This window comes from Amblyraja radiata, chromosome 8 (genome assembly GCF_010909765.2).
Source record: "Amblyraja radiata isolate CabotCenter1 chromosome 8, sAmbRad1.1.pri, whole genome shotgun sequence".
Taxonomy (NCBI): domain Eukaryota; kingdom Metazoa; phylum Chordata; class Chondrichthyes; order Rajiformes; family Rajidae; genus Amblyraja; species Amblyraja radiata.
In genome coordinates, this window is record NC_045963.1 from 30810556 (window position 1) to 30834344 (window position 23789).

Genomic DNA, 23789 nt, shown 5'->3' on the forward strand with positions numbered 1-23789 from the left:
TTTTATAATGACCAAGTATTTCAAGGAGGAAGAGTAATTGAAATGGACTGACCTCTATAATTTTCTATTCACCAGTGGCTAAGTTATTTCAGAACTCATTCTTTTTATCTTCATCTTGAGTTTCAAAATCAAGTTTTAAATAAACCATACCATATCTGAGGTATGTTTGAATACAACACATGCCTTGTTCAAATCTATCCATCCCCACTTTGGATTCATATCTTAGTGTAAAGAAATCTATTTGGAATTGATTTTCTGTTTGTGATAATCCTATATTTGTGTCCACTTTGTCCAGAGCAATTAACAAGGGAAATATCTTTACAACATAAGATCTTTATCGACTTGTTCTTTTCTTGAGAAATGGAGAGCCTGCACATTGTTTGTTTACCTTTGTTTATCGTGAAAATCTTTTCTTCCATTTTTTATATTTCTTCAGTGTCTTTACTGGCACTAAAATTGTATAATGCTCTCAAGTATGGTTTAAAAAGTTTATATCCACTGTTACCTCTACCTTTTGCATTCATGTGCTCTGGAAATGCAGCACATTGTTTTGTTTGCACTGTTTATTTCCATATACATTTGAAATTCCATATAAAATTAGTCTGAAAAGGGGTCTCAACCCGAAATGTCACCTATCCCTTTTCTCCACAGATGCTATGTGACCCGCTGAGTTACTCCAGCTTCTTGTGTCTATTTTCATCTTAAATGTGTGTCTAGTTATGGTTATATCCCAAACTTCTGCTGTTCTATATCACTTCATTTCCTATCTTCCAAAGAAGGGCTTTCTCACTGCTATTATCTAACTACGACCTCAAATTTCATTTACACATATTCATTGAGGTTGAAAGTCTTTGTCTTATTTACTAGTATTTACTTACTAGTCCACTATCTTTCAATATTTCTTGCAGGCTTCTTTCTTCCTGATTAGTTTGAGTTCATCTTATTTTCGCTGCATCGTCTGTTTTAAAAAAAAAAATGGATAGATTCCTAGTTATTTCCATTAGCAGTTAACTATTTGTTTACCTCAGCCCTTGTGTGAGCTTGCGTCTTTCTTTTTGCAGAATGTAAAACAAGGTCATTTTACTCTTCTGTCGTTGTATTTCTTGCATGTGACTGTCATGCTGCTATGTTATTTATCTGTAACATCTACCTTGATGTGACCTGTTGGTGCAGGGTCCATTACTTTTTGTAGGTTAGTTTCAAATGTTCTGCTAAATTATTTTTTGTCATGATTAATGCATCTAGCGCCCCCATTACAACAACCTATTTTGGTGATTGTTCCCTTGTTATGGAAATATTCCTAGTTACATTGGTTTCCATCTCTAATCTTTCCTTGTTTATTCTGGAGATCTGATGTTAGTACAGGTGCACAACCTTTTATCCGAAAGCCTTGGGACCAGACACTTTTCGTAATTCGGAATTTTTCGGCTTTCGGATTGTAAGATTTTTAGCGTAGATTTTATCGGCTGGCTCAGTGGTAGAGTGCTCGGCTCATATCCGCAAGGTCGCGAGTTTGCGCCTCGATCCCGGCATTTACTCGATCGCGAGTTTGAGTCTTCAATGTAGTTTTTTCTTGCAGAATAGTAGAGAATAGGGAGGGTTAGGCTGGGATCATTCTCTGCGAGATGATCTTAGTGCGGGAGACAAGTGTAGGAGAGGTGTACTGACTGTGTGGGCAGAACTTTGGAAGTGATTGCCCACCATTCTCAAAAGCCGCTGTGTCTCCCTGTCCCTCCAACTCCAGAGGAATCCGCTCCCCGATGGGCCGCTACGGCGACAAGTGGCAGTTCGCCCACAGCCTGAGCTGCGCCACCTCAAGAACAAGACGTACCTTGCACACCATCAGCTTCTGCCCCTACGGGGAGCGTGTTCCTCTGGAGTTGCAGCGGGGCTGGGCTGGAGTTGCTGATCTGGGATCTCCGTGCTTGCAGTGGGCCTGGGGGTCGGTATCCCGATGAGGGGGCGCAGCTCGGGCTGTGGGCGAACTGCCACTTGTCGCCGTAGTGGCCCATCGTGGAGCGGCTTCTGGTGGTCCTGACGTCTCTCAGCTCCTGTCCAGGGGGGTGGCCGGAGACGTCAGGACCAACAGGAACCCGCTCCCCGATGGGCCGCTACAGCGACAAGTGGCAGTTCGCCCACAGCCCGAGCTGCGCCCCCTCATCCGCAACCCGGGTTCCTCTGGAGTTGGAGCGGGGCTGGGCTAGAGTTGCTGCTGGCTGTGAGTCTCTGGGATCTCCATGCTTGCAGTCGGTGTCCCGTTGGTCCTGACGTCTCCGGCCACCCCCCTGGACTGGAGCTGAGACTGGGAACTGTACCGCCCTTGCCCCCTCCCTCTGCAACTGCAAACAACCCCACAGTTCCCAGTCTCAGCTCCTGTACATGGGGATGGCCGGAGACGTCACAGCCCGAGCTGCGCCCCCTCATCCGCAACCCCAAGAACAAGACGTACCTTGCACACCATCAGCTTCTGTCCCAACGGGGAGCTTGTTCCTCTGGAGTTGGAACGGGGCTGGGCTGCTGCTGGCTGTGGGTCTCTGGGATCTCCGTGCTTGCAGTGGGCCTGGGGGTCGGTGTCCCGTTGGTCCTGACGTCTCCGGTGACTGGCACTGACCTGCTGGCATCGCCGACGTGAAGACAGTGCAAAGCCCCCGTGCCAGTGCAATGGGCGGGGAGCTGGAGAGGGGAGGGAAGGGGTCACATACATGTCCGGGAAGCAGAGGGGTGTAGGTGGGGTGAAACTGAAGGGAGCGACAATCTGCTGCTGCCTGCCCGCTGAGTTAAAACGTTCCCACGCAAAACTCACGATACACTGTGTATCGTTAGTCTACCGTGGGAACTTTTTAACTCAGCGGGCAGGCAGCAGCAGATTGTCAATTATTAACCCTCCCGCGCAATATACCCTCACCTTCTCTTTTATGAATGGGGATTTAGTTCCCCTTTCTTTGAGGACCGACCGGAGGTTCCACTGTCACCTCTGCGGGCCGCCCTCGGTGAATGTCTTCAAGGACCTTTCTTCAAGGACCGAAAAAATGTCCGCTATTCGGAGCTTTTCGTTATTTGGATGTTCGGATAAAAGGTTGTGCACCTGTACTAACTTATTTGCTTTCATAATCTGCACCTTCGTTTCTATTGCTACAGTTATTTCGTTCATGGTTGCATTTCCCATTTTTTTAGTTTGTTCATGTTAGTTTCTGAGCATCCTATGGCCAATTCTAATCTTCATCTCCATTTTTGTTTTTCTTATCCTTTTGGCATTATCTGGTTTCTGGTTTCTCAGTCTCATGAGCTCCTTTTTATCTGGTTTTACCTTTTCAACAACATTCTACAATTTCCATTTTTAAAAGTTGTAATTAAATTTTTTTAATTTAATTTTTTTTAAATTAGAAGTACATTAAGTTGCAGTAATACACACCACATATATCTCATTACATTTGTTGTACCCCTTCATTTTTTAACTTTAAAAAAGATAGAAATAAAAGAAGTAAGGAAAGTGAGAAAGAGTCGTGAAGGTGCAGGAAAGTGTTGGGAAAAGAAAGCCCACTAGAAAAGGAGTTCGAGAAGAAAGTTAAGAAATAGACCCTAGAAAAGAAAGAAAGAAAGAAAGAGTGACATTCGCTCTATTATTTTTTTTTAAAACTCCGCAAAAAGGGATATACCAACCATATTTTTCACCCCCCATTACCAGATCCTGGCACCATTTATTTTTTAAATTACTATTGCACCGTATGCTTGTAATAAGTCCATAAATGCAGACCACGTCTTTTGGAAGTGGTCTGCTTTGCCTGCTAGGAGGAGTCTCATCTCTTCCAGATGTAATGTTTCGAACATGTTTGAAATCCACATTTTTATTGTTGGTATAGGAGCATTTTTCCAGAATTTGAGTATAAGCCTTTTTCCCATTATTAGCCCGTAATTAAGTAAATTCTTTTGAAACACGTTTAGTTCAGGGCTACCTTCCGTTATTCCAAAAATAATCCATTCTGCTTTTGGTATGAGTTTTATTTTAAATAGTTTTGTGAAGATTTCAAATATTTCGTTCCAGAATTTTTGGATTTTTATACAAAAAACAAAAGAGTGCGCTATGGTAGCTTCATGAGACTTACATTTATCACAAATGGGTGAGACGTTAGGGAAAAGTTTATTTATTTTTGTTTTTGAATAGTATAGTCTATGTAATGTTTTGAATTGAATTAGAGTATGTCGTACGTTGATCGAGCATTTATGCACATATAGTAAGTGTTTATCCCAGCTCTCTTTTGAAATTTTTATAGCTAGTTCTTGTTCCCAGTCTCTTCTAATACCACCAGTTGTAGGTATTTCTATATTTAAAATAGTGTTGTATAAGTATGATATTAGGTTTGCTGATTCGGCCTTTGTCTTCATTGCTTCGTCCAGTAAGTCTGGAGGCATGTTATGATAGTCTTTTGTGTATTTTTTCAGATAGTCACACAGTTGAAGATATTTAAAATATTGATTATTTCTCAAATTATATTTCAGTTGTAATTGTTGAAATAATAATAATTTTCCGAATTCATACAAGTCTCCGAGCGTTTTGATTCCTATTCTTTCCCATTGTGTAAATGATTTATCTATAGTAGAAGGTTTAAACGACGGATTATTGACTATTGGCATTAAAAGAGATAGATTTCTTAATTTTAGATTCCGTTTTATTTGTTTCCAAGTTCTAATTGCGCTATGTATGATTGGATTTCTGTAATTTTTGTTATTCAGATTCATTGGTGAAAGGAGAGTCGCTCCTATATTACACAGAGAGCAGTCCTCTCTCTCCATTACAATCCAGTCCACCTGCTGGGCAGAATTGTCCAGCAGGTGAATCATATTTTTAATATTTACTGCCCAATTATAGTACATAAAGTTAGGGAGCGCTAGACCACCCAGCTCTTTGGGTTTACTAAGGTGTGTTCTTTGTATTCTGTGGGATTTATAGTCCCATATAAAATTTGTAATGTCTGAGTCTAGTTTTTTGAAAAACTTTTTTGGAAGATATATAGGTATTGATTGAAATAGATATAGGATTTGTGGTAGAAAGATAATTTTTATAGCATTTTTTTTGACCTATTAAAGACATCGGGAGAGTTTTCCAGAATTTGATTAGACTATTTAGTTTCTTAAGTAAGGGACTATAATTGGCATTAAACATACATGATCAGTTGTAATTAAATTTAATGTATTTTGTCACTGTAACCGATTTTTGCAACTAAAATCTCGATGTTCCATGGAAAAACTAAGTATTGTCTTTTTCAATCTTCTTTATTTTTTTCAGAAAAATAATTGGAGATAATGATCCATGTATTTTCCTGTGGTGTTAATTTAATTGATGAAATCTATTAGTTGTTTGGCAACTTTGTAAAATCAAACACCACAGTGCCATTGGTCCATCATGATGGACCTCGTTATTGGATGAGGGCGCGCAATGAAATTCATGGTCCCTTTAATTTACCTGCGCATTTTGAGTTTATGTTTGAATTTCAGCATCCTGACAGCACATCTATTTTTACGAACTTGTAAGGATTGACTGGATCATGTATGGTCAAACTTGACCATACATGATCAGGTATAGGTAGGTATTTTAAACAGGTATATTCTATGCATTTCTGACAGAACAGTTGACACATTTATGGGAGTTTCTATAATGAAACAGAAGCCTTCTATTTGGCCTATTGGGTCCATGCAGTCTTCTTCCAAAGGAGCATTTCATTTGTTCACACTCCCCTGCTCCTTATTTCTTTTTCCCCACAACTTATTTTCTCTCTCACGTGCCCATCAATTTCCTTGCCCAGTTTAGGGTAAATGTGAGGGTTAGCAATACAATCCTTTCATTAGCAGAACTAGAGAATCATACAGGAAGTAGTATTTTTCTGCCACTGACAAATTGTGTTACAATTAATTAGATCAGTAATTTATTAAGTGCTAGAAATGCAATTTTTAGACTATGCATTCGATGATTAATCTAACCATTGGCCTGAAAAATATCCCCAAATTATTGGGAGCAATGGTAAAGTATATGTGTTTAAGCCATCTATTCTTGCAGATTAATTACAAAGTTGTTTAAAAATAGAAATATGAGTCCCTTGATAATCTAGATCAGACATTTTTAAATTAAAATGTTGTGTCCAATCTTTTAATAGCATCGCCAGCAGAACAATATCTTCAAGTAAAATTACCAGATGAGGTGGTTATGAAGATCTTCTCGTATCTGCTTGAACAGGACCTTTGTAGAGCAGCTTGTGTGTGTAAACGCTTTAGTGAACTAGCAAATGATCCAATTTTGTGGTAAGTAGGTCTTGATTTATCCACTGCAACTCCTTAAGTTTTAAAGAATAAATTTGAACTATTATTGCAGACATTTCTTCTTGTACTTACCTTGCAGGTAAATCTTGTACAATGCTGTAATTTTTCTTGGACACCGTCATGTTACATTTGAACCAAGTCTATTGTTAGTTTAAAAAAAAGATAGTTAAGTTCAAAATAAATGTAATTTGCAATCTTAAAATGTTTATCTAAAACTAGACCAAGTGGGTCCCTGTCACATTGGGAGGGCTGGTCACCAAACGCAATATTCCACCACTCACCCATAGCCCCCAACTGCGCAGATGTGGCTGACGGGTTCCTGTTGTGACGCCAGAGATCCTCGCTGTGACGCGAGTCACGGCAACCCTCCCCAACTGCGCTTCGCCATCCCTCTTCCTACCCCTATCATCCTCTTCAACCTCCCTCTTCTCTCCCCTCTCCTCCTCCCCTCCTCCACTCCCTCCCTCACCTCTCCTTCCCTCTTCTTTCCCCTACCCTCAGTCACTCACTCCCTCCAAAACCCCTCTCCCCCTCCCCACCCCCCTGCTCTCCCTCTATCTCCCTGCTCCCCCACTCCTCACCTCTCCCGTATCCCATTCCCCCACTAAACACAGTTTAAATAACATTTCTCCTCCTCCCCTCCCTCACTAACTCCCTCTCCTTATAACAATGCAACAAATCTCTCATTGCAATGGGTGGAACACTGTTGACGGGCAGTTTATGTAAATGAGATCCCATTGTGACGTCATAGCTGCTAACAGTGCAGATGAAAGATTTTTTTCCAAGTGGGGTTTTGTAAAGTTAAAAATTTGAATAACTTGTAAAATATACCATAAATCTGAACGAATGTTGATACACGACACCACAGGACTATGGTGAGTAAGGTCGGCCAAAAACTGTAGTGCTATCGTGTGCTGTTTTGGCGTAATGTCAGGATCAAACGGTCAGACAAACAGAATCACAGACATAGAAATAAACAAGATGAGAGTTTTAGTAATATATACTAGGCCAAGTGCAGACCCGATGGTTCTGCTCCCCCAAACGCACCCGTTCCCTACCCGTAGCCCCCACGGGAAGCTTGGTCCTCCAACTTAAGCCGTTCCCGAACGTAAGATTCCAGCTCTCCCCTGCCTCCCTCAGCAGTGGGCTTTAAAAAAAATTCCGATTGCACTTGCCCTGCATGTTGCAATAGCAATTCGCCCTCCCCCTCCTGTCAGGTGAAAAGTTCAGAGTGTTCCTGTGTCGCAACATTGTATCAAAGTGTTGGAAGCTGGCAGGAATGATTTTAACTAAAAATCTTGTGAAAGTTGGCATTTTTAAAGCTTTAATCGCGAATAACGTGAAATATAGGATGAAATCTACTCCTAGCCGAACCATTGTGATGTCATCAGTTGAAGCTGGTCGTTTTAAATTCAAAGTCTTTTGATTTTTAAAAAACTTTAATCAGTAATATGTCGAGAAATAACGCATACAATTTTCAGTGAAGGTGGTCTCTGCCTAGAGACTAAAAATGTGAATCAGAATATGTAAAAATGTAATCGTTAACGCGTAGTATTTTTGCGAAGATGTAAAGACAACCACTTTTATACACACACACACACACACACACACACACACACACACACACACACACACACACACACACACACACACACACACACACACACACAGACGAACAAGATCAGTTTGATACTAGACCAAGTGGGACACGTTGGGTCCCTGTAACACGGGAGGCCTGGTCCCCCAATGCAACCCATTCCCCAACGCAATATTCGACCACTCACCCATAGCCCCCACGGGCGGCCTGGTCCCCCAATGCAATATTCGACCACTCACCCGTTCGCCCAACGCAATATTCCACCACTCACCCATAGCTCCCAACTGTGCAGGGGCGGCTCATTTCCCCTTATCCCCAGCACTCCTTCCCCCTCATGTTCAGCCTCCCTGTTTTTAAACTTTAAAAATCTGTGTTCAGTGATTGCAACACTTTTGAGGGGAGGGCCAGCAAGGATTTGGATCCCATTGTGGCATCATAGCTGTAACTGCCAGTGTGCAGGTGGAAGACATTTTTCTCAAACTGGATTTTGTAAAGTTAAAAATGTGAATAACTTGTAAAATATAACATCAATCTGAACGAAACTGGATAAAAACACACCACAAGACAATTATGAGTAAGGTGGTCCAACAATTGTAGCCCTATAGTGTAATTCAGGGCATGACTCACAGACAGACAGACAGAGAGGCTCACTAACAAAAAAGATGAGAGTTTTAGTAAGATATGGATGGATGGATGGATGGATGGATGGATGGATGGTTCATGAGTCAAGTGTGTTTAATTGTCGTATGTATCGAAATGGAACAATTAAATTCTTACTTGCATTCATATTCAAAATTCAAGGAGATTTTCATTTTCTGGACCAATGCTGGCAATTAACATCGATAGTTCCCGCACATGATACTGAACTGGTTTGAATACATTCTCATTGACTCTCCATGCCCTCAAATTGAATGGATGGGACATTTGGGGTGAATTTGCTGTTTGATGTGCCATTCTGTTGATGTTCCATCTGGTTTAGAAATGAAACAAAATGACTGCAACCACCAGCTCTGACTAGTAAAAGCTGTCCATTTCTTTTTTATGTTTGAGTCCATCCTTTTAAAATGTATTTTATTCTCCAAGTGCTCTTTGCACATTTTTGCTTGAAACGTGCAGTGAATGAAAAGCTGATTAACTGATTTTATTCAGAATAGACTGTCTTCACAAGCTAAAAATATTGTTATAATTTCCACATAATGTGAGTGGTATTTATTGAAATGTTTAATTTTCCAGATATTTTTTCATAATTAGAGTAACCCTGACTTGTTTTAAGATTAGATGATTTGATTTACAATGGACTGAAATGCAATGGTTGTGGTTGAGAATATTCAAAATGCTGTGTAAGGTGTGCAAATATAATCAAGCATCGTACATGCAAAATGGACACAATTTGCATTGGGAGACATGGTGATTACCAGATTTATTTAATTAATCAATGTTAGTTCGCTCTGATTTCTGTTAAAATAACCATGTGTGGTAGGGGAGGTTGAAGTTGAACAAGGAAGGCCTTCCATCTATCTATCTATCTATCTATCTATCTATCTATCTATCTATCTATCTATCTATCATTTATATTATATATTTATTATATGTATTTTTATATCTATAAAACTCTCGTGCCATCCGTCCGGCTGCCGTCCGGCTGCCTTTCTGCCTTTTGATTCGTGCCCGATACTCGCAGATGTCCGATCGGAATGGCCGATGCTCGCAGATGTACAATCGGAATGGATCCATTTACATGTACGGCTGCCGGCTGCATTTCTTCCTTTGATTCCTTGCCACGCCGGATCCAGACGCTCAATCTCCGACATCTTTTCCATTTCGGTAGAGATTTCGCTTTTCTTTCTAAGTATCCGCTCCTCATTACATTTCGTCGTGTTTAAGTACACGTTTTTAATCACATCCTTCTCCCACCCCCCAGTATTTCACAAATAAACTGGCTTCTCACCCATACAAGCAGCCATTTCAGCTTCCAACACACTTTGAAACAAAGTTGCAAGACAGGAACACTCTGAACTTTTCACTGCTGTAGCAGGCAGGGGAGGTGCAATTGGATTTTTTTTTTAAATCCACTGCTGAGGGAGGCAGGGGAGTGCCGGAATCTTACATTTGGGAACGGCTTCAGTTCCATTGGAGGAGACGGGTGCATGGTGGAATATTGGCTTGGGGGATCACACGGTCTGCACTTGGTCTAGTCTATCTATATTGCTGTTAGTCTTTTTTTTGCCATTGGTCTCTTATTGCTCATTTGTCATGGAAACCTCTGCTCAGTAGTGACATTTAATATGTGAGCATATTTAAATATATACATTTTATTTTGTTTGGTGTTTCATTTAAAAGAGCAATATCTGTGGAACTGTGACGCTACTCATCATACATGTTACTCGAAAGGATACATGTACCATTTGAATTGAATTGACAATCTATATTACTAAATCTCTGTTCTTGACCGCTTTTGGCCTTCTGTGCTGCGATTTCCGAGAGAACGCCGCCACCAATGGCCGTTATTTTTGGCCACCTCGCTCAGAGCTGCCCTCTGCCGCATGTGTGCCGAGGATCTTTCCCGTCGATTAAAAATGACAGATATTAATGTTTTTACAAAATTCCCCATTCTCTCTGCTGCCCCTGCTGGAGGGAGGGGGAGGGACTATAAAACCAGGAAGTGGTGGGCCTCAATCAGTCTCTGCAAGTGGTGTGCCTCAATCAGAGCTCTGAATAACACTGCACAAATGTCTCCACAGCTGTGAGTACCCATAATGTGGTTTGAAAATGAAAATATGGTTAGTTTGAGGAAAAAAGCACTGCCTGCATATGGTTGTTTGAGTTGAAGTAAAAAGACACCCTCTCTCTCTCCTCCTCTCTGCCCCCACCTCTCTCTCTCCCTATCACTCTCTCTTTCTCTCTCTCTCTCTCTCCTCTCCTCTCCCCCCCCCCTCTCTCTCTCTCTCCCCTCTTTTTCTCCCTCTCCTCCCCTCCATCCCCTCCCCCACCGTCCCTCCCCTAAACCCCCCTCCCCTCCACACACCCCTACCCCCTCCCTGCTCCCCACCTCTCTCCTCCCCTCACCTCACCCCCCTCTCAGCACACCCTCTCTCCTCCTCCCCTCTCTCTCCCCTATCTCTCTCTCCCCCTCTCTCTCTGACTCCCATTCCCCTCTCTCTTCCCCCCTCTCTCTCTACCCCTCTCTCTCTCCCTCTCTCCCCTCTCCCTCCCTCCTCTCCCTCCCTCCCTCCCCTCTCCCCTCCCCCTGTCCCCTCCCCCTCTCCCCTCCCCCTCTCACCTCCCCCTCTCCCCTCCCCCTCTCCCTCTCCCATCCCCCTCTCTCCTCCCCCTCTCCCCTCCCCCTCTCACCTCCCCCTCTCCCCTCCCCCTCCCCCTCTCCCATCCCCCTCTCTCCTCCCCCTCTCCCCTCCCCCTCCCTCCTCCCCCTCTCTCCCTTCATCCCCTCCCCCACTCTCCCTCCCCCTCCCTGCTCTCACCCTCACCCCCCTCTCAGCACCCCCTCACTCTCACCCTCTCTCCTCCCCCACCTTTCCCCCTCACCCATCCCCCCCCCCCCCCTCACCCACCCTCCCTCTTCTCCTCCTCTCCACCCCCCCATCCCTCTTGCCCCTCTCTGTGTCTCTGTCTCTCTCTCTGTCTCTGCCCCTTCGCTCTCTGCCCTCACTCTCTAACCCCCCCCCCCTCTCTCTAGATGTGACTGCAAGTTGGGGGCTATGCGTCAGTAGATAGGGTGGTTATGGGGTAAAAGGAGCAAATTAATAATGTTAATATAATTTCAAGGGGGGTAATTAGCGTGAGTGCGGGGGGGGGGGATAGTTAGTGTGTGTGACGCTGCATGCCGCCTCCCCCCCCACAACCACATGTTGGGGGAACAGACCCAACGGGTCTGCACTTGGTCTAGTAGACAATAGAGAATAGACAATAGGTGCAGGAGTAGGCCATTTGGCCCTTCGAGCCAGCACCGCCATTCAATGTGATCATGGCTGATCATCCCCAATCAGTACCCCGTTCCTGCCTTCTCACCATATCCCCTGACTCCGCTATTTTTAAGAGCCCTATCTAGCTCTCTCTTGAAATCATCCAGAGAACCTGCCTCCACTGCCCTCCGAGGCAGAGAATTCCACACTCACCACTCTCTGTGAGAAAAAATGTTTCCTCGTCTTCGTTCTAAATGGCTTATTCCTTATTCTTAAACTGGCCCCTGGTTCTGGACTCCCCCAACATCGGGAACATGTTTCCTGCCTGTAGCATGTCCAAGCCCTTAACAATCTTATATGTTTCAATGTTTCAATTGTTCCACTTTTTTTTTTAAAGTGGAAAATGTGTGTATAGAAATGTACCTAGACGTGCATTCCAACATAAATACTTACATGTATGATACACAAACTGGATTGTTTGGATTGGAATATCATCCAGTAGGCTGTGGGCCGAGCATCAAAAATGTGTCTAGAAATCAGTTTTCGTGACCCAAGTCACCAAACAACATGAAATTTCCACAGATTTAGATGAAATATAATTGAGAAGGAAGTCATAACTCGTCATTGCTGAAAGTTGCACATTAATTAATTAAACTAATTAGAAAATGAGATCGGGAAAGTAAGCGCCATCTAGTGGCCAATGCCCATATTACACGATGGGCAGCCTATTTCCGTGTTGCAGTCCATTTAAACTATATATCATTATACCTATATATATTCCAGATAGTAATATAGGTATAATAATATAATATATTATTATACCTATATATATTCCAGATAGTAATATAGGTATAATAATGACTGCTGCAATTTCGTTCAGACTTCGGTCTGAATGACAATAAAGGCTATCTAATCTAATCTAATTATATTTAGGTATAATAATATTATATTATATATTATTATACCTATATATATATTCCAGATAGTAATATAGGTATAATAATATAATATAATATATTATTTAAAAAACATGATATAAATAACACTTGGAACATTGTGTGCAGTTCTGGTCACTGCACTATAAGAAATATATGACTGCATTGGAGAGCATGCAGAGTAAAGAAGATTCATTTGTGGACATTAGACACAAAGTTCTGGAGTAACTCAGCGGGTCAGGCATATAATATATTATTATACCTATATATATTCCAGATAGATATATTCCTCCGTTTTCCTAGAAACGGACGCACTATACTAGTATACAAACTTAAAGCACACGGTATTGGGGGTTCAGTATTGATGTGGATAGAGAACTGGCTGGCAGACAGGAAGCAAAGAGTAGGAGTAAACGGGCCCTTTTCACAATGGCAGGCAGTGACTAGTGGGGTACGACAAGGCTCAGTTCTGGGACCCCAGCTATTTACGATATATATTAATGATTTGGACGAGGGAATTGAATGCAACATCTCCAAGTTTGCGGATGACACGAAGCTGGGGGGCAGTGTTAGCTGTGAGGAGGGTGCTAGGAGGCTGCAAGGTGACTTGGATAGGCTGGGTGAGTGGGCAAATGCATGGCAGATGCAGTATAATGTGGATAAATGTGAGGTTATCCACTTTGGTGGCAAAAACAGGAAAGTAGATTATTATCTGAATGGTGGCCGATTAGGAAAGGGGGAGATGCAATGAGACCTGGGTGTCATGGTACACCAGTCATTAAAAGTAGGCATGCAGGTGCAGCAGGCAGTGAAGAAGGCGAATGGTATGTTAGCATTCATAGCAAAAGGATTTGAGTATCGGAGCAGGGAGGTTCTACTGCAGTTGTACAGGGTCTTGGTGAGACCACACCTGGAGTATTGCGTACAGTTTTGGTCTCCTAATCTGAGGAAAGACATTCTTGCCATAGAGGGAGTACAGAGAAGGTTCACCAGACTGATTCCTGGGATGTCAGGACTTATGAAGAAAGACTGGATAGACTCGGTTTGTACTCGCTAGAATTTAGAAGATTGAGGGGGGATCTTATAGAAACGTACAAAATTCTTAAGGGGTTGGACAGGCTAGATGCAGGAAGATTGTTCCCGATGTTGGGGAAGTCCAGAACAAGGGGTCACAGTTTAAGGATAAAGGGGAAATCTTTTAGGACCGAGATGAGGAAAACTTTTTTCACACAGAGAGTGGTGAATCTGGAATTCTCTCCCGCAGAAGGTAGTTGAGGCCAGTTCATTGGCTATATTTAAGGGGGAGTTAGATGTGGCCCTTGTGGCTAAAGGGATCAGGGGGTATGGAGAGAAGGCAGGTACAGGATACTGAGTTGGCCATGATCATATTGAATGGCGGTGCAGGCTCGAAGGGCCGAATGGCCTACTCCTGCACCTATTTTCTATGTTTCTATGTACATCCCCCCCCCCCCCCCCCGCCCGCGGAGAAGATCATTCAGACTTTAGATCTTACCTTTCAGTTCGTTGATTCACAAAGTTTGACTGCAGCACCTCTGCAGGGACTATGCTTTCAAGACTTTCTTCCACTTCTATTCACTTAGCTGCACATTTTTCAGACTTCTTAATGCTTTTCTAACTAAATTCAATTACCCTACTGCAAGTTTCCACGACAAAGAACCTTCATCGGAATCTCCAGTAAAACAGGCATCAGTGAAGCCCTCTCAGCTATGTTGTGTGCTAGCCTGAAACAAAGCGCGTGATTGGCCAACTGGCAGACAACTCAATGTTAAACGTGCTTTAATTGGACTAAAAATACCCGAAATGTTTCCGTTTTTTCTCTAATTTAATTAAAAAATGTGCAAGTCTTGTTCATGACGAGTTTCAGGGGTGATTTATATAATTTTTTTACACAATATGTGAACATTTCATGTAGTTCTGTGACTTGGGTCACGAAACACTGGAATAAAGCTCCTCGGCCCACAGCCTACAGTCAATATTTGCTACATTCCTTGGCTATGTTTTGGGATGTATTTTACACTTCATTGGCTTTTTTGGGATCTATATTACTAAAAGTCTGATCTTGACCACTTCCTGTTCTGTATATTGATTTTAGAAAATAAACGCTGCCACTTACGGCTGTGATTTTTGGCCATCTTAGTCCCCTCCGCTGCGCAGGACAAGAGGATTTTTCCCATCGATGAAAAATAAAAGTTATTAGTGTTTAAAAAATGTTTAGAGCCTCTCTCCTGTCAATCACGCCATGATGGCCATGCCCCTTCTGGTGGGAGGGGGAGGGACTATAAAACCCAAAAGTGTGGGCATGGCTCAGTTTCTGCACGATGGAGGAGGGGGAGGTCACGACTCGCTGTCTTTAGTGGCCTTGCACCCTGCTTGAAATGGTATGAAACTGCACTTGAATTTGGTGGCCTTGCACCCTGCTTGAAGTGGTAAGAAACTGCACTTGAGTTTGGTGGCCTTGCACCCTGCTTGAAATGGAATTTCAAGGAATAGCCGTGAGTCAACTGCCAACCCACCAGCTGTGAGTGAGTGAGCTGCCAGCACAACAGGCTTGAGTGACTGAGCCGCCAGCCCAAGAATCCATTCGGCCCACAATGTCCATACCAGCCCTCTGGAAACCAGTCCCTTCAGCCCACATACTAGCGCTTCAGAAAGCCACCCTCCCCCCCCCACTGGCCACCAATATTGGAATTGGTGGAGAGATGGAATATTGCATTGGGGCACCAGCCCTCCCGTGTGATGCTGGGACCCAACGGGTCCCACTTAGTCTAGTATATTATACATTTCCAATTTTGCCATACATAATTTATAAAGTGTGGAGTAATTATCTTTCCAGGAAACGGTTATATATGGAGGTGTTTGAGTATACCCGGCCAATGATGCATCCCGAGCCAGGCAAATTTTATCAAATTAATCCTGAAGAATGTGAACATCCAAATCCATGGAAAGAAAGCTTTCAACAATTGGTAAGTCATTACAAATTCCTTTCCGAATTAAAAAAAATGTGAGCAGTATTATATTAATTAACAGAACTTGTTTTTTGAGAGGAAAAGTAAATTAAATGAATAAATTTGGGCAAATATAGATATTTACTTCAGTTTATGAAAAATGTTTATTAGGTTATAAATACGTCAGTACCCTACTCCAATGCAGTTCTGGGTCCGCTACGGTAAGGTTAAAGACTAAGCACACCAGATAATAAGCACGATTTATAATAACTATTGCCCATGACTTGAAATGTGAAGTGTTTCTGCGACTTGCTGAATATTTCAAGTGTTTTCTGTTCTTATTCTATTAGATTACCACTAAAATATTTTAGTTTTATTGATATGTGGGTTTGAAATTATGAATGTGTCTTGTGATTTTAATATATCTTCAGATAATTGAATTACACAGATCAGGAAAGCTTAAAGAGGGAGATGCAAAGTGGGTTATGGGATGGGCAAGAGAAAGGACATGAGGGAGTGTACTGTTTTCGTTACATCACTGCTTCCTATCCTAGAGTGTATTTAGAACATAATACAGCACAGGAATCGGCCCTTCAGCCCACAATGTCTCTGCCAAACATCATGTCATGTTAATCTCCTCAGCCTAAACGTGATCCATACCCCTCCATTTCCAACATATCCATGTGCCTATCTAAAAGCCTCTTAAATGCTACTGTTTCATATCTGTTTCCACCTCCACCACCGCTCCTGACTGAGTTCCAGGCACCCGCCAGTCTCTTCATAAAAGAACATCACCTTTCAACCTTGCCTTTCTTACTTTATATGGCTATGCCTCCAGTCTTAGATTGACTACTTTATCTATGCCTCTCATCATTTTATATATTTCTGACAGGTTTCCCCTGAACCTTTAAACACCAGAAAAAACAGAACATGTTTGTCCAACCTCTCTTTATAGCTAAAACCCTCTAATTCAGGCAGCATTCTGGTAAACCTGTCCAAAGTCTCCACATTCATCCTGTAACCAAAACTGTACACAATACTGAGATGAGACCTAACCAATCTTCTATATAGTTTCAAAACTGTGTGTGTGTGTCAAACTGCTGCATGAGTCAGTGCCATCTCACAGATGTCTAATCACAATGGATCTCATTTACATATGCTCTCACAATGGGACAGGGGTGGGAGATCACTCCCCCTCCCTTCCACCCCCGTGCCTTTCCCCCTCTCCCCCTTCTCTCTCTCTCTCCCTTCTCTTTCTCTCTCCCCCTTCTCTTTCTCTCTCTCCCCCTTTTCTCTCTCTCTCCCCCTTTTCTCTCCCTCTCCCCCTTCTCTCTCTTCCCCCTTCTCTCTCTCCCCCTTTTCTCTCCCTCTCCCCCTTCTCTCTCCCTCTCCCCCTTCTTTCTCTCTCTCCCCCTTCTCTCTCTCTCTCCCTTCTCTCTCTCTCTCCCCCTTCTCTCTCTCTCTCCCCCTTCTCTCTCTCTCCCCCTTCTCTCTCCCCTCTCCCTCTCCCCCTCTCTCTCTCTCTCTCCCTCTCTCTCTCCCTCTCTCCCTTCTCTCTCTCCCCCTTCTCTCTCTCCCCCTTCTCTCTCTCCCCCTACTCTCTCTCCCCCTTCTCTCTCTCTCTCTCCCTTCTCTCTCTCTCTCCCTTCTCTTTCTCTCTCTCCCCCTTTTCTCTCTCTTTCCCCCTTCTCTCTCTCTCTCCCCTTCTCTCTCTCTGTCTCCCCCCTCTCTCTCTCTCCCCCTTCTCTCTCTCTCTCCCCCTTCTCTCTCTCTCTCCCCTCTCTCTCTCTCTCCCCCTTCTCTCTCTCTCTCTCTCCCCCTTCTCTCTCTCTCTCTCCCCTTCTCTCTCATCTCGCCCCTCTCCCTCTTCTCCTCTCTCCTCGACCCCTTCTTCTCTCTCTCTCCCCCCCCTTCTCTTCTCTCCTCCCCCGTCTCGCTCTCTCTCCTCCCCCTGTCTCTCTCCTCTCCCACCTTCCTCTCCTCTCTCCCCTTCTCTCTCTCTCTCCTCTCCCCTCTCATCCTCTCCCTCTCCCTCTCGCCTCTCCCTCTCCCTCAGCCCTCTCCCCTCGCCCTCTCCCTCTCCCTCTCCCTCTTCCCTCTCCCCTCTCCCTCTTCCCTCTCCCTCTCCCGCTCCCTCTCCCTCTCCCTCTCCCGCTCCCCTTCCTCCCGCTCCCTCTCCCTCTCACTCTCACATCTCCCTCCGCCCTCTCCCTCTCCCTCTCCCGCTCTCCCCCTCCCCCTCCCCCACCCCCTCCCCTCCCCCTCCCTCTCCCTCCCTCTACCCTCTCCCTCTCCCTCTCTCCCCCTCCCCCTTCTCTCTCCCCCCCTTCTCTCTCTTAGAGCTAAGACCCACAAAAAGACGTGACATCAGCAAAATCAAAGAGAATGAGAGATAGCAGCTTTTAATGGGGATGATAAAGCAGCTTGCATTTCCCTCTTTCCCTCCAAGAATATGAAACTAGTAAGCCTGTCTATTTATCTGAATAGAATGGAAATTGAACAAAAAAGCATCACAGGAGAGATATCAATGGAATAAGCCACAGAAGAGAAAAGCGAAAGATGAGTGAGGCAGAAAATAGAAGATCACAGATGGGCATGAAATGTAATCATATCCCCTGATGTAATGTGTTAACAGCACACAAGATTAAATTAAACATAAATCCAACATGAATTATTTTTACACCGTCTTAAAAAATGTAAGCCATTCAAGCTGGCTAAAACCGGGATTAATGTCCGCAGCTCATGAACTTTGGAGAAAGATGCAGGAATTATTTCTAATTAAGTAAAACAATAAACTTCAGAGTGTGGACACAAGGAACTGCAAGTGGCGGACTCTTAAACAAAACACTAAGTGCTGGAGCAACTGGGAGTCAGGCAGCATCTGTGGAGGGATTGGACAGATGACGTTTTGGGCCAGAACCCTTCAGACTGCTTGTAGTAGGGAGGCGAAAGCTGGAAAAAAAATGGGGGTGTGGGAGCCGGTGGGGGAGAGACAATCTGCCAAGTGATAGGTGGAAAGTGGGGTCTGCAGTGGCGACTGAAGAACAGCCCTGACTGAAAATATCATCTGTTTGTTTGCCCCAGCAAATGCTACCTAGCCTTGTGTGTTCCTCTGGCATTTGTTTTGGTTTTTTTGTGTATTAAACAGGGAGGTTCTGCTAAAGAATATTAAACATATTTGGTTGTGTGTTGGTTTGTTTTGGTCTGACGCGATGATGGTTATCAGTACAAATGATTCCATTATAGGAAGTATTTGTTTTGAGCTTTGATCGGACTTCTAACTGAAATGCTGTCATGCATTAATATTTTACTAGTTTTTCACTTTGCATTTTAGTATAAAGGAGCTCACGTAAAGCCTGGATTTGCAGAACACTTTTACAGTAGTACAGCAAGGTATAAAGGAAGAGAAAATATGTTGGTAAGAATGGCTCTTTCTCAGAATCTACACTACAAAAACATGTAGTACTTGAGCTAAATTGTGTTTATTTTCTTTGATAGTATTATGATACAATTGAAGATGCCTTGGGAGGTGTTCAGGAAGCTCATTTTGATGGCCTTATCTTTGTACACTCTGGTACATACACTGATGAGTGGATCTATATCGAATCCCCTATTACTATGATTGGTGCAGGTAAATGTGCAAAGCAAAAAAATGGCATTAAAATATATTAGTTGTGTTTTGACGGTTTGGATATTTAATTAATGTTAGGCTGTTTCCCTTCCATAATTCATAGTTTAAAGTATAATATGGCTGAATTCCTCATCAGTTCACAGTGCTAATTAAGGTCATAAAGTCACAGAGATATACAGCACAGAAAAGCATGTTGGCGCAACTCATCAATGCAACTAAAGAGCCTGTCCCACTTGGGCGTCATTTGCGCGTCATTTACGTGGCATCATTTACATCTCACGACGCGCGCGTCGTGACATGCACGTGATGCGTGCATGGTGCGTGGTGACGTAGGCAGTGTCGCGCGCAGCACCCCAGGATTTTGGGATTTACAAAATCTTTGCGCGCCACCTGCGTGACGCGCAAATGATGCCCAAGTGGGACAGGCCCTTAAGAAGTCTACCTGCCCTATTTGCTTGCATTTGGTTCATGTCCCTCTAAAATGTTTGCTATCCATGTGCTTGACCAAATGTTTTTTATACACTGTTATTGTACCAGCCATCACAGCTCATTCCATCTACCCACTATTCTCTGTGGGGGGGAAAAAAGTTGCCCCTTGTGTCCCTTTTAATTCTTTCTTTTCTTACCTTAAATCATTGCCCTCTACTTTTAGACTCTGGTTCCCTTACCAGGGAAAAAGATTGTACCTATCCATTTTATGTACGTTTCTCATGATTTTATATACCTCTATAAGGTCACCTCCAAGGATAATGTCACAGCCTATCCAGTCCCACTTTATAAAAAGCCTTCCAGTCAGAGCCTCGTCCATTTTTTTTACACTCTGAAATTCCTATAGCTGTATGACCAGAACTGTACACAGTAGATAGACACGAAAAGCCGGAGTAACTCAGCGGGACAGCCAGCATCTCTGGAGAAAAGGAATGGGTGACGTTTCGGGTCTAGACCCTTCTTCAGATTTGAAATGTCTCGACCCGAAACATCACCCATTGCTTCGCTCCAGAGATGCTGCCTGTCCCACTGAGTTACTCCAGCCTTTTGTGTCTATCTTCGATTTAAACCAGCATCTGCAGTTCCTTCCTACACTGTACACAGTGGTACGCGTGGTCTCACCAAAAGCTTCTCCAGTTGCATCATGACATTCCAATGGGTTCTCAATGGCTGATAGATGAAGACCACCATGCCAAACGCTGCCTGCACCACCTTGCCTATCTGTGTAGTGACTTCAAGAGAACTATGTGCCTGAAACCGAATTTAAGAGGGAGTTAGATGTGGCCCTTGTGGCTAAAGGGATCAGGGGGTATGGAGAGAAGGCAGGTACAGGATACTGAGTTGGATGATCAGCCATGATCATATTGAATGGCGGTGCAGGCTCGAAGGGCCGAATGGCCTATTCCTGCACCTATTTTCTATGTTTCTATGTTTCTAACCCCTTGGTCTCCCTGTTCTACAACACTCTCCAGGATCCCACCGTTTACTGTGCGTGTTGCCCTGGGTGAACTTACTAAAATGCAGCACTTTGCACTTGCCTGAGTTAAATTCCATCTGCTATCATTGACCCAATTCTCCAGTTCATCTACACCCTGTTGGAATCTTGGATCACACTTTTCACCCTTTACTGCACCTCCAGTTTTAGTGTTGTTTGAAACTTACTAAACATGTTATCAACATTGTTATACCGATAAATAATATAGACTAGAACAACTGGGACCCGTTGGGTCCCTGTCACATGGGAGGCCTGATCCCCCAACACAATATTACGCCACTCACCCATAGCCCCCACGGGAGGCATGGAGAGATTTAGAGAGATATAGACCATGTGGGACCTGTTGGACCCCGTCCTGCAATCCGGCGGGGGGGGGGGGTTGCAGGACAATCACAAGTACTCTCATCGACGAGGGTTCAGTTCAGTCTGAAGAAGGGTCTCGACCTGAAACGTCACCCATTCCTTCTCTCCAGCGTCGCTGCCTTTCCCGCTGAGTTACTCCAGCTTTTTGTGTCCATCTTCAATTTCAGAGTTAAATAATAAACACAAGAGTGCTGGAGGAATAGGCGGCATCTGTGGAGGGAATGGATTAGGAGTTTTTTCGGGCCAGGGTTCATCTTCAATAGGAAGGAACTGCAGATCAGGCATGATATTCTTCCGATTTAAATCGGAATTCCGATTTTTTTTTGTTTTCATATTTGTCAATTTTTTTTGCCCGATTATTTGGCGGCCAATCAACCACTGTCTCTAAGGGGGTTGTGTCCAATCACCGACCAGCTTCCCTTAAAATTCCCATCCAATCAACAAATCGGTTTCCTCCCGTCCAATCAGCCGCTGTCTTGAAAGGGCATTGTGTCCAATCACATAATGCGCTGGTCACTCGGTGGCCAATCAGACGCAGTGTCCGAGGGGTGTTGCGACCAATTACCAACCAGCTTCCCTTACTGAAGCCGTAGAAGGATGTTAGGAGGTTGCAGGGTGACCTGGACAGGTTGAGTGAGTGGGCAGATGCGTGGCAGATGCAGTATAATATAGATAAATGTGAGGTTATCCACTTTGGTGGCAAAAACAAGGGGGCAGATTATTATCTCAATGGGGTTAGGTTAGGTAAGGGGGAGGTACAGCGAGACCTGGATGTCCTTGTACACCGGTCACTGAAAGTTGGCGTGCAGGTACAGCAGGCAGTGAAGAAAGCTAATAGAATGTTGGCCTTCATAACAAGAGGATTTCAGTATAGGAGTAAAGAGGTTCTTCTGCAGTTGTATAGGGCTCTGGTGAGACCACATCTGGAGTATTGGGTGACGTTTTTGTCTCCTAATTTGAGGACGGACATCCTTGTGATTGAGGCAGTGCAGCGTAGGTTCACGAGATTGATCCCTGGGGTGGCGGGACTGTCATATGAGGAAAGATTGAAAAGACTAGGCTTGTATTCACTGGAGTTTAGAAGGATGAGGGGGAATCTTATAGAAACATATAAAATTATAAAAGGACTGAACAATGTTCCCAATGTTGGGCGAGTCCAGAACCAGGGGCCAGTCTTAGAATAAAGGGGAGGTTATTTAAGACTGAGGTGAGAAAAAACGTTTTCACCCAGAGAGTTGTGAATTTGTGGAATTCCCTGCCACAGAGGGCAGTGGAGGCCAAGTCACTGGATGGATTTAAGAGACAGTTAGATAGAGCTCTAGGGGCTAATGGAGTCAAGGGATATGGGGAGAAGGCAGGCACGGGTTATAGATCGGGGACGATCAACATGATCACAATGAATGGCGGTGCTGGCTCGAAGGGCCGAATGGCCTCCTCCTGCACCTATTTTTTATGTTTCTAAGATGGCTGCAGTCAACACTTTTTCTCTGCTGTTTGCACACAGTGCTAGGCAAAGAGACATTTCAGGCAACATTTTTGTAAAGATTTTTTTAGTTATTTGAAGTCATTTATTTCATGAAATATTTATCTTTGGGGGTTATTTTACTGGTTATGTGTGAGAAAATGTTTAAGCTTCTGTTATGTAAACTACCAGCATAAAGCTTGGGAATTACTTTCAATTTATTGAAAACGCAGGAGCCCCCTGAACCCCCACTGGGGGGGGCCTAACCGGCCTCCTGGACCCCCGGCCAATACTTCCTACTTTTTTTCTGGAGGTGACTATCATGCCTGTAGGAGTTGTTTTGGGCGAGGGTTCTTCTTCAATAGGAAGGAACTGCAGATGCAGTTGTCTTTGCAAAATGCCAAATGATTCCAGGAATGGGGAGTGGGAGAGAGAGCGTGCGAGAGAGAGAGAGGGAGGGAGAGAGCGGGGGGGGAGAGAGGGGGAGAGAGAGAGCGAGAGAGAGAGAGAGAGAGAGAGAGAGAGAGAGCGAGAGAGAGAGAGATTTCCCCAGGCCATGGTGAAACATTGCTACCAAATGACATTCAATTATAAACTTCTGGCCAAATGCAAGAAGCAGCTATGACGTATAATACACAATAAACCATCTTACAAATTCACAATGAACATTTTATGCATTCTTATACTCTTACATGGGTATGACCGCACATAAAATAAAAATAAAAAAAAGCAAAATGGCACCGCGTAAAAATACTGATTTCCTCAGCAAAATACTGGGTTTCAGGTACTAGAATACTGAAATGCTCTGAGAAAACTTTGGCAGAACTGAGGCAGCTCTGTTCATCTGTCCTCGCTTTTCTAAATACAGATAGATCTAGTATTTCCCACCACTGTTGTTAGACTCGCTGGCTTTTTGGTGCCTGGTGAAGTAGAAACAAGGAACGGCAAATACTGGTTTACAAAAATAAAGACATAGTACTGGGGTAACTCAGCGGATCAGGCAGCATCTCTGGGGAACCCTGGGTCCCAACCTGAAGCATCATCTATCCATGTTGTCTTTTGATTCTTGGTGCTTGTTGTCCCTTGGCCTGAAAGGGAGAATGAACTTGGAGAAGTGGAG

General features: G+C 43.8%; 1 protein-coding gene across 1 annotated transcript in view; it reads left to right on the top strand.

Moving 5' to 3' along the window:
* Window positions 1-23789, top strand: part of fbxo11 (F-box protein 11) — a 102844-nt gene that overhangs the window by 56686 nt on the left and 22369 nt on the right. Inside the window, exons 4-7 of the mRNA XM_033025495.1 lie at window positions 6150-6294; window positions 15619-15748; window positions 19065-19148; window positions 19229-19361. Coding sequence (XP_032881386.1) covers window positions 6150-6294; window positions 15619-15748; window positions 19065-19148; window positions 19229-19361 — 492 coding nt within the window. The remainder of the gene's footprint in view (window positions 1-6149; window positions 6295-15618; window positions 15749-19064; window positions 19149-19228; window positions 19362-23789) is intronic.